The sequence below is a fragment of the Diaphorina citri genome, unplaced genomic scaffold (assembly GCF_000475195.1).
Source record: "Diaphorina citri unplaced genomic scaffold, Diaci psyllid genome assembly version 1.1 scaffold424, whole genome shotgun sequence".
Taxonomy (NCBI): Eukaryota; Metazoa; Arthropoda; class Insecta; order Hemiptera; family Psyllidae; genus Diaphorina; species Diaphorina citri.
In genome coordinates, this window is record NW_007377859.1 from 823 (window position 1) to 12,295 (window position 11,473).

Sequence of the window (11,473 nt, forward strand, 5' to 3'; positions counted from 1 at the left end):
ACTGACTTCCAAGCTACTCAATTGTCCTCAGGAGGCTGAGTGCACCCCAAACTTCAAGCACAGATCCAGGCAGATAAAGAATATGCACCAGCTTGATGAAGTCACTGTTCTTCCAATCATCATCACTACCAATGGACTCGTGCACAAGTACACCACAATAAAATGTTCAATAAATGTTCATTAACAATAAAATGTTCTTTTGGAATAAATCCCTTTAAGTACTAGAGTACTTTTAGGGAATTCTTCTTAATTATTTTTCTTCTTAAATTTTCTTCATCTTCTTTATTAGTTCATTCTTAAGTTTCATTTATATTTCATTGTTTCTTGATAGATAGAATTCTTTTATTTTTAATTTCATTTTCTTTTCATTTTCAATTTAAGTTTGTCTGATAATTTGTTTAATAATTTAGGTACCTATTTGATGTTCGAAAGTTGATGCTCCATAATTGTTTCTAATGTTGGGTATGATGTAATGTCTGTGTCTCGTGTTATATGATGAATCTTGGATTTGTCTGTATATATATCTTCATAATATGTAGTAACTGATTGTCATTATGTATTTATGTAAATTTTGTGAGGATACAGTGTCGCTTTTATTTTCTTATGAGCCAATTTTATTGGTATGTACCTAAAGCAGTGATCCAAATAATCTACAAGGGGAAAACCTAGGTACCTATTTTAATTGTATACCCTAGTTCACAAAGGGTATCATTTTTATGAAGAATCGTTTGTGCTCAGTATTTATAAATCTTTCATTAAAATCTACAAGGGGAAAACCTAGGTACCTATTTTAATTGTATACCCTAGTTCACAAAGGGTATCATTTTTATGAAGAATCGTTTGTGCTCCGTATTTATAAACCTTTCATTAACCCATTTTAACACATAAATGTCACTTATACCCTTTGTGAACTAGGGTGTACAATTTTAAACTAAGCTGCACCAACAAGGTGAGTTCCAAGTTGTAACTTGTCAATTTTCCCAACTTGAATTTTAATTTGTTTATTTTGATTCACCAATGTTCTTTTCAGTAGTTTCTAGACATCTCTTAACCATTACTATTTTACTTACTTGAAGAAAACCCTCGATACATTGGAGATTCTACAATGTCTCCTGAGTTGTTGGTGGCCTGAAAATAAGCAAATCATATTGTTCCTTCTTAAGCAAGAAATACTTCTGAAGTTGTTTTTTTTTTTAATTTAAATCCATTTACCTACCTACAGTTTATGATCCTACTCCAATTGCAGTATGTAAGCTATAAGAAGTTTGGTACTTGTGCAGAAGTCATGTCAGGGGAAGATTGCTACCAAAGGAACTGGCACAAATGAGCAGTGACCAGTGTTATTATAGGGTTAGGTTAAATGCAAAAAGAAGTTTTCACAATTAGAGCAGTGATTAGTGTTATTATAGGGTTCTAGGTTAAATACAAAAAGGAGCTTTTTTTTCATGGCTTCTGCATAATTACCACTAGTTCTCATGATGACGTCAGTTCATGTGTCAGTTCGTGATGACGTCAGTTCATGTGTAAACCATGGCTGTTTCAACGTTAAAGTCTTCACAATGGTTGACTGCAATTCAGGATAAGCCTGCTAATTTAACTTGGCTAGAGCTAGAGAGACCATCACCCTGATGTATAGTGATGGGTAAATACCCGGGTACTTATTTTTGGGGTAAATACCCTGGGTATTTACCCGGGTAAATACCCAATTTTTATAAATACCCGGGTATTTTCAAGAAGTGCCTCAGTCGAATTGTGCCCGGGAAATTAAAAAAAAAAATCAAGTGACGATGTTTTTTGTTTATTTTTTTTTCTTTTTTTAAAATACCCGGGTATTTACCTATCCGGGGGGTGGATAAATACCCGGGTAAATACCCAATTTTTATTTACCCACCCAGTGGGTATTTACCCACGACCCATCACTATTTGAGTGCGCCAATGCACTTTTTGGGTACTTTTACATCGGAATAGGACTCCATCTCGAAAAAAATTGTCATTTGGTTGAGCCCCATTACTGCTAGTTCTCAGAAATAAATCTTGTGCAAGTACCAAGGCAAGACTTTGACCTTGCTGGGACTTGAACTCCAACTTCCAATGTACAAAATGAGTGTAAGGTTGTGGTTATGTACCAGGTTATGATAGGCTCGGACTGTTGGGTTAGGTTACTGTTTCTACAGTTTGGCATGGGAGTGGTAACTTTTGCTCAAGTTACTTACCCTGCAACCTAGCACCTAGCTAATACTTACCCTGCTACAGGACACCAGCAGGATACCAATATTTTTTCTTCAAGTCTGTTCACTAGTCACTACCTCAATTTTTTTTTTTTTTTTTTTTTTTTTTCATAAATTTATTTTAAAACTTTAAAAAGAGGCACGACTTCGACAAATCGACACTACCTCAAAACTCTTCAGCCAAAAATTTTCTTTTTTAAAAACTCGCGCGGTTTTTAAAAACATATCTCACAGAGAAAAATAAAATCCATGGTTCTGATTGGACGATTTTAAATATGAACCAACCAATAGGAGGAATCCATTGTTGAGAAATTAATCTGATTGGCTGATCAGCAGATCAGTAATCAGCTGTTCCATCACGTAAAAATAAAATCAACAAATGAATGGAGGAAAAAAAAAAATTATCAGCATCAGCAGACAGAAAAAGAATAAAAAAAAATCTGTCAGAGTAAACTCTCTCTCCCCTCCCCTCCTCTTTTTTTTCCCTTTCTTTCATTTGTTCTGTTGGGTAAGGAGAGAACCCCATCTCTAGAAGTTACCAATTTATTAGCTTAAGAGATGTCATATTGTTATTAATAGTTATATATTAAGTAAATAAAAATGAATAATTATTCAAAATTTATATTTAATTAAATTCAAATTCTCCTCTCCTCTCCCTCCCTCCCTTTTCTTCTCTTCTCTCCTGTTATAGGTGCAGTCTTTCCAGTCCCTGTGTAAAATCTCAACAAACCCAGTAGGTAGGTACATGGTACATGCTTGGGATTGTACACAGGGACTGGAAACTTGGAAAGACTTAAGACTGGGATTGAAATCTAGAGTGATTGTATAGATTTATAGAAGCATCACACTCATCTTGTTTAGGTTTTTGAGACATTTCACTAATGAAAGATTTTTTCATAATCCAAAAATTAGTTTTTAAAAACGCGTTTTGGCACTAAAAACTGACCATCGAAAATTTGACCCGATTACATTACTTTCCTTCCTATAGAATAAGGAAAGTAAAAAGAGGTGAATAAGACGAAAAGAAAGAGGAGGAGAAAAAGAAGAAGAGGGAAATAAAGATGAAGAAGAAGGAGTTGAAGTGTTTTAGTTTTCAAAGAGAAAAAAAAAACATAAGGAGGAGATGAGATGACAGATTGAGAGAGAGAGAGAGAGAGAGAGGAAAACTAACTCAATTTGGCTGAGAGCTTTCACTTTTTTTCTTGTTAAAATTTTTTGTTGAAAGTCGAAAGTCAAAAACTCTAACCTTCAAATGTGTATGTAATACCTTACGTGTAGGTAATGTAGGTAGGTATATATAGACCAGTGTTTCCCAACCTGGGCGATGGAGATTTTCATGGGGGCGATGAAGCCTTAGGAGGCGATATGGGGGCGATCAATAAAAGGAGCGATAAAGGGGGTGATGGCTATCTAGGGGCAAAGATGGTCAGTTTTTAGTGCCAAAACACGTTTTGAGGTCCCTAGAGTCTAAATCCAAAGTTTCAGCCATTGGTCCGTGTCTGTCTGTAAACAAAATATCTCGAGAACGGAAAGAGCTAGAGGCGATCACAGTTCCGATAATCTGTACAAATTCTGAAAGGGGGCGATCGTAGAGAAAAGGTTGGGAAACACTGGTATAGACTATAGAGGTTCGGTTGTTCGTAAACTCCAATCAAGTAGGCTTTAAGAAAATGTGGAAAAAAGAACTTTCTGTATTATGGGGCATTTTTTCTTTATTTTACTCGAGGATTCATTTTTAGGTAGATATGTATATAGGTGTATTTTCCAGTGGTCAGTTTTCTCAAAGGAAAATCCCCCTTTGTCTCTCTATAAATCTCTCATTTTTAGAGAAAGGAAGAGAAGAAAGAAGAAGAGGTGAATAAGGAGGGGTGAGTAAAAGGGAGGAATGGCAGAAGCAAAAGGAGAGAGGTAGATAAAGTAAGGTACTTTCACAAGATCAGAAGGAAGAGAAGGAGGAGGAGAAAAGTAGGTAGGGGAGAAAGAGGAGGAGAAGGAGTGTAAGAAGAAGACGACGGAGAAGAATAGGGAGGAGGGGGAGTAAGAAGAGGAGGAGGAGGACAAGAAAGTCAAGATAAAATGAGGTACATACTATTACCAGTATACAGAACGAACAAGAGAAAAAGGAAGAGAAGGGAAGAGAGGGAAGAAAGAGGAGGAGAGGGAAAGTAAGAGGAAGAGAAGAATGTGTGAAGGAGAGAAGAGAGTTAAGGTATTAAAGTAAAGGAGTTTTTGATTATGAAACTGGTAAGTCAGAATAATTAATTAGTAATGATTTTAAAAAGAAAAAAAAGTTCAAAGTTTATCTTTCTAAAATTTTGGAAGAGGAGAAAATTAGGAGAAGTGAATATGCCCTTGAATGTGATTTAATGACAAAATTATGTGTTCAACTGTTCACACATATGTATTGTGAAGTTGTGAAGAATTTACCCTTTACATTTTTTGTTTCTTTTTTCCAGCTCTTGAACTGATCAAGATCCGGTCGCAAGCCATGCAGCTTGCCTGTGAGATAGCACCAGGTGGTATGGCCTCCGTTATGTACGGACCAGACTCACAACTCAACCTGGCTATGAAGAGAGCTAAGGAATGGTGTGTCGATAGAGGCATACCGGAACCCGAGTGTAGAGTAGCCAACTATTTGTTCCCTCATTGTAAAGTGATTGCAGGACATAAGGAGGTAAGATCTTGAAAAAAAAAAGGATCACAGTTCCGATAATCTGTACAAATTCTGAAAGGGGGCGATCGTAGAGAAAAGGTTGGGAAACACTGCTATAGAGTATATTTTTCTTAAAGTTGATTCTCTAAACATTGTCAACATCTATTTCAGGGTGCAGATTCATGATGACAACGGTACGTGGGGTTGCATCAGCAAGTAAATATGTGGGGTTGCATCAGCTCCCGAGAACATCTAATGTCCCCCGAATCCAAAGTTCTTAAAGTTGATTCTCTAAACATTGTCAACATCTATTTCAGGGTGCAGATTCATGATGACAACGGTACGTGGGGTTGCATCAGCAAGCAAATACGTGGGGTTGCATCAGCTCCCGAGAACATCTAATGTTCCCCGAATCCAAAGCTACCTCAATAAAAGCCATGCTGGGGTTCATGCCCAGTTGTCTCCGACCAAACATTTCCCTGGGTGTTTATCACCTCTCTTAGTGACAATGAGACATTCCCATGATGACAAGTCACCCAAATCATCAGACAGTAGTGGTAACTTGGGACCAGGAAATGGTAATGGGAAAGATGGGGGAAAGAAAGATGGAGGCAGTCACTTGTGTTGCCCCCGATGTGGAGACCCTTGTACACATGTGGAAACTTTTGTGTGTAAGTTAATACTTTTGAGCATCTCCATCCTCTACTGGCTATATTTGGTACAGGTACCCTAACACTGGCTATCTTTGGTACAGGTACCCTAACACTGGCTTTGGTCTTTGGTCTAGCTACGTATAACGTAGAGAGACAAAAAAAAAAAAAAAAATCAATTTTAATGTCCATGTCCTTCGTGATTTCAGATGTTAGAAGGCACCATAGTGAACGTACCAGAGAAGAACTCACCTCGCAAGTTACGAGGTGAAATGGTGCAAGTAGATACGACCAACATATTGTTCGTAGCGTCTGGAGCTTACAATGGACTGGATCGACTTATTAGCCGACGGAAAAATGAAAAGGTATCTAACTAACTATAGTCTGTCATCTTCTTTTTTTTTTCGCCTTTTCCCGTGTACAGACGGGGTGGGCGTTTTTCGTCAGCCTCTCAATCAGCCCTAACTAGGGTGATTGTTTTGCGCTTACACTTGGTTTTGGCTCCAGATTTTACGAGTGGATGCCCTTCGCACTCAACCTTTGCTATTTCTTTAGCAAGGGAAATTCAGGCTGGTATACTCCCTGTTTAAAGTCCCCCAACCAAACCAAGCTGATCTATTCCCTCTTTAACGTCCCCCAGCCAGACAGTTCTCTCTCTAATGTCTAGTATTTTTCTCTACCCTCTAGTATCTCGGATTCGGTGCCCCCTCTACCGAGTCAGCAGGACGAAGAGCAGCATCCCTTGCTGATCTAGCCAACCAATCAGCAGCCGTGTCTGCTGAAGAAGACAATAAGGAGAAGGATGCTTTCCTCAAACAAGTGGAAGCCAGGGATCTGATTGACTTTGGTAAGTTAAGACTTTAACAGTTAATACATAGAGATCTTAACAGTTAAGTTCCCTCTCTCAAATTTCTAAAAAAGAAAGAAAAAAAAACTGATTGAGCTCTAGTTCTGTGGTGTCCAACCTTTTCAGAGGAAGATCGACTTAAATTTTCAATACAGTCTTGCGATTGACTTACCTAATGAGAGACTTGACTCTGAATTTGGTCTACAAATTTGGAGTATTCGGGCGTGTAAGATGATAGTACCAGGGTTTTTTTTATGAAAAAAAGATGAGTGTTTCATCGCCGTTTTTATTTCGTAGCAATGAAACAACTGCTACATTACACTAACAAACACTGCTCAAACACTAAACACGTTTTAGGTTCAAACACTGCTGGGTGTGCTGGTCGCGATCGACCGATTGGGCAGCCCTGTCTAGTCACCAGTTAATACAATAACAATAATAATAGTGCTTATTTATACTGCTCGCATAGGACTGTTATGAATACCTGAACAAACATGTGGTGGGACAAGAGCATGCCAAGAAGGTTCTCTCGGTGGCTGTGTACAATCATTACAAGCGTATCTACAACAATATTTCCTCCTCGCCATCCCAGAGTCAGGCTAGCACTAAAACCCAGGACATTTCCCTTATGGAACAGGGTAAGATGAGTTTTTAAAGAAAGTCAAGACTTTTTTTTAAATAAACTATGAGAGAAGTTATACAACAGAAATGAAGTGTGCCTATAAAGACTGAAGGTTGGGTATTTGACAAGAAGAAAATGATAGAATGACAATATCAAGTACCAACTAATAACTTGGGAGGCAAAAAAGTCTTCTCTTGATAAATGGAATGAATGAATGAATATTATATTTAATCAATAAAATAGAAGAGAGAATAGAGAACAACAGCAAGGATATTGAATGTTCGTTTGTTTATTCTTTTTTTGTCTACTTTTCGAAATAAAAAAAGAAAATAAAAAAAAAAAGGAAAGGAATTTGAATTTTTTTTTTTTTTTTTTTTTTTTTTTTTTTTTTTTTTTTGTCTACTTTTCGAAATAAAAATAAATTATTTTGAAGAAAAAAGTGCTTTTATTAATCCTTATTCTAGTTAATCCTTTCCTCATTAATCCTTTCAAGTCTGATTTATTTTTAATTTGATTTGTTCGTCAGACATTCTGCACATCAATCAGATGGGAGTGGGCGGTCAGAACATGGGCGCCTATCAGCCAGCATCCACTCCGACAGACACAACACATAGCTCCAGCAGTGGATCGGATATTTTGGACTCGGATAGACATGAGTTGAAGCTGGAGAAGTCCAACATTCTACTGCTTGGCCCTACTGGATCTGGTGAGTAGATGACTTGTAGACACACACGACTTTTTTGATTGAAAATTTATTTATTTATTTATTTATTTACAATATAAACGGTTTCCCTTTACTATCTAATACAAATCAACAACCTAACTATCAAAAACGGAAAATAAACGGGGAAGAAATACCTATAATATGTGTACCTATTGCCTATCTAATACATATTTAACTGGCCTAGCTGGAACAGGTATAAATAATTGTAAAAAATAAATTGGTTAAAGCAAAAATTGAAATATAGAATCAACTAGACACGATCAAGGACAGCGTCTTCTAGTACAAGTACCTAGTTGGAACCAAAAAGGGTAAAGAATGATATCAAGGTAAAAGAATGGAAATTCAAACTGCCCAAGAAAAAATTGTTCTTGAGTAGAGAAGTCTTAAATTTGAGACATGCATTAAATCTAGGCTGATCTGACGTTTTTTACTTTTTTATACCTCTTTGTGCGTTCAAAAATGGGGCTGATTCAATTTCAAACCTTGTTTAATCTCGAGCTGTGTCCACACGTAGTCGACGCCCGTCGATCGACGAGGTGAATCTATGTGTTTTGTCAAGGCAGTGTGGACGGTTTCAGTCAAATCGATCGACAGCCGTCGACTACGTGTGGAGTGTGGACACAGCTTAATACTTGATTCCAATGTTATTCACAGGTAAAACACTCCTGGCGCAGACCATAGCAACATGTCTGGACGTACCGTTCGCTATCTGTGATTGTACCACACTCACACAGGCAGGATATGTGGGAGAGGACGAGGATAAAATTCCATACCTCGGCTGGGATTGAACCCACGCCCTCCTGCTTACCAGGCGAGCGCCTTGACCACTACACCAGGCTAATACTATTATTGTGGTCAAATTCTCAAATTATATTGAGGATAAAATTCCATATCTCGGCTGGGATTGAACCCACGCCCTCCTGCTTACCAGGCGAGCGCCTTGACCACTACACCGCCGAGGTAATACCGTTTTTCTCCCCATCCATCTGTCAGGTATGATTCCGGAGTTTGTCGGCCGCTTCCCCATCCTGGTTCCGTTCCATTCTCTCAATCAGGAGCTCTTGGTTCGAATCCTGACCGAGCCCAAGAACGCCATGATTCAGCAATACCAGATCCTCTTCACCATGGACAAGGTGGACCTGACATTTTCGCCTGAGGCGCTACAAGCGATCGCTAGACTGGCGCTGGAGAAGAAGACCGGCGCCAGAGGATTGAGAGCGATTATGGTGAGTTGAAACACGGGTTGGAAAGTAGAAGGTTCTGAGTTCGATTCCCGGGTTCTATTGATTTACAATCAACAAGGTGGACTTTTTTTTTACCAGAGGCTAAACAAGCAGTGGTATCCCCGGATCAACTATATCCCTGAAATATTTTTATTCATTTATTTTATGCTTTTAAAGTGGTAGGATTTTCCCACAAGAGCTATTTCACCCAACCTACACACCTATCCTAAGTCGTTCTGTTTGGTGCTATTTTCCATTATTATTTTCATGTGCAATCAATTGGATTAATGACACCCAATAGTCAAGCAATACCTCTAGCATTTCAACTTGTTCCCATGAATTTACAGGGGTTACTCATTTGTTCCCTAATATGTAAAACCTTTCTTCTTCTTTTTCTTCACCTATTCCCATGTACAGACGGGGTCGGCGTTTTTCGTCAGCCTCTCAATCAGCCCTAACCAGGGTGATCGCTTTGGGTTGACATTTGGTTTTAGCTACAAATTTTACGATTGGATGCCCTTCCCCCTCAACCTTGGCTATTTCTTTAGCAAGGGAAATTCAGGCTGGTATACTCCCTGTTTATAGTCCCCCAGCGAGACTAAGCTGGTCTACTCCCTGTTTAACGTCCCCCAGCCAGACAACCTAACATGTAAAACTAATTGTATTTTTCCCCTTCTCATTTTCCTCAGGAGTCGCTCCTCCTCGACTCAATGTACGAGGTTCCAGGGTCGGACATCCTCATGGTTCACATTACCGAGGACACCGTGCTCAAAAACACTGCCCCCTCCTACATTCGAGGTACCCGCGTAGAACAGAACAGCAATGCCGTGCCTGAGAGAGAAATGAGACGAGCGGAAGCCAAGTAGGCCGAGTCCAGCCCTGGGAATATTCGGCCGTGATGACAGCCCCCCCGGTGCCGCCCCCCGGGGGCTCGTGCCTGGAAGGTATGGTGTTTTCAGGCCCGTATCCCCTATCATAGGTCGAAAACATCTTGTGAAAAAGAAGTTTCTTGAAGTTATGGTGGATTTCACCAACGACTTAATGAGAGATTTAACTAATGGGAGAATTTTCTTTTGTTTACAGACAGACACACGGACCAATGGCTGAAACTTTGGATTTAGGCTCTAGGGACCTCAAAACGTGTTTTGGCACTAAAAACTGACCAGCGAAAATTTGACCCGATTACATTACTTTCCTTCCTATAGTAAAATAAGGAAAGTAAAAAGGACTCTACCGGACCTTTGGCAAGGGAAATTTCAGGCCGGTATCTTCCCTGTTTAAAGTCCCCCAGCCAGATTTATGGTGAGACAAATAGACAATCTGAATGCAAATCATTAACTTAAATAAAAACTCAGAAATCACTTCGTTTGTTCAATAACAGGACAGTGACATTAATAATTTACCCTTGTTTTTCTCTCCTCAGGCATAGTATTTCTAGATGAAGTGGATAAAATTGGGGCGGTACCCGGCATTCATCAACTGAGAGATGTAGGCGGTGAAGGAGTACAACAGGGGATGCTCAAAGTAAGTGCACTGGCTGCATTTGGTATAGGATTTTTTATCAGCAGACAGAAAAAGAAAAAAAAAAAAATCCGTCAGAGTCAAAGTAAATTGTCAGAAACTCTTGGTGGAAGTCCAAACTAGTGTCAAGAAGTTCATTAGCGTTGTAAAGTAAATAATACTTCATCAGAATTGTTTTCATACGCAATTTACTGAGGTAAGGCAAATCCCCTTCTTAAAATTCACTGGTTCATAAGATCGGGCCATTGACTGGCAAAATTGAAAATGATTCTAGTCAATCCCAAGGTATACATTTCTTAACACACATCCACACCAATAATTTAAACACACAGAATTATTTACATAAACATTTTCATAACAAGAACTAGTTTGAATGTATTGTTGCTTGAAGTATGTAGTGAACATGAAGAGTAAAAAAGTTGTGGAGTTCTTTCCAGTTGTCCATTGATCTCCAAAGTTAAGCAACTATGCATATTGTTATCTAGTCAAGACTGTTCATTAGTATTAGGTAGTTAATTATTGTGCTTTCTCACAATCTTATTTCTTCAGACCATAAAAAACACTAGGCAAATAAATAAACTTTAGGAAAGTACCTAGGTATCTCACCAAAGTTTTTCATGTGTATCTAATCGTACTATAGAGTACGAGAAGAGAGAACACTAGTCCTACGGTACCAGATGGAAGAACTAGTGGCCATAGCTTAAAGAATGCATCAACCATTTTGATAAAGTTTGAATGTAATATTACTGATGGAAAACTTTAAAACCCTGTATGTTGTACGTATAACTATAACAAGAACTCTACACAAAACAAGTGCAAAGGATGAGCTTCCTATTGGCAAGATGTGGTAAGTAAGATTGGAGATGTCAACTTTTACAATCGGAGAAGAGAGAACACTAGTTGTACGGTACCAGATGGAAGAACTAGTGGCCATAGCTTAAAGAATGCATCAACCATTTTGATAAAGTTTGAATGTAATGTTGCTTGAAGTATGTAGTGAACATG

The 11,473-nt window shown here is 38.5% G+C and overlaps 2 protein-coding genes across 2 annotated transcripts; both read left to right on the forward strand.

Moving 5' to 3' along the window:
• Window positions 1-4,456: 4,456 nt before the first annotated feature.
• LOC113467180 (probable malonyl-CoA-acyl carrier protein transacylase, mitochondrial) lies at window positions 4,457-5,067 on the forward strand. The gene is made up of 3 exons (XM_026823221.1): window positions 4,457-4,472; window positions 4,685-4,902; window positions 5,053-5,067. The coding sequence occupies exons 2-3, from the start codon at window positions 4,717-4,719 to the stop codon at window positions 5,065-5,067; spliced, it is 201 nt and encodes a 66-aa protein (XP_026679022.1). The 5' UTR covers window positions 4,457-4,472; window positions 4,685-4,716.
• A 128-nt stretch (window positions 5,068-5,195) lies between these two features.
• LOC103508679 (ATP-dependent Clp protease ATP-binding subunit clpX-like, mitochondrial) lies at window positions 5,196-10,012 on the forward strand. The gene is made up of 9 exons (XM_026823216.1): window positions 5,196-5,605; window positions 5,741-5,896; window positions 6,219-6,378; window positions 6,594-6,604; window positions 6,848-7,016; window positions 7,527-7,706; window positions 8,379-8,501; window positions 8,718-8,950; window positions 9,637-10,012. The coding sequence occupies exons 1-9, from the start codon at window positions 5,210-5,212 to the stop codon at window positions 9,811-9,813; spliced, it is 1,605 nt and encodes a 534-aa protein (XP_026679017.1). The 5' UTR covers window positions 5,196-5,209; the 3' UTR covers window positions 9,814-10,012.
• Window positions 10,013-11,473: the final 1,461 nt, after the last annotated feature.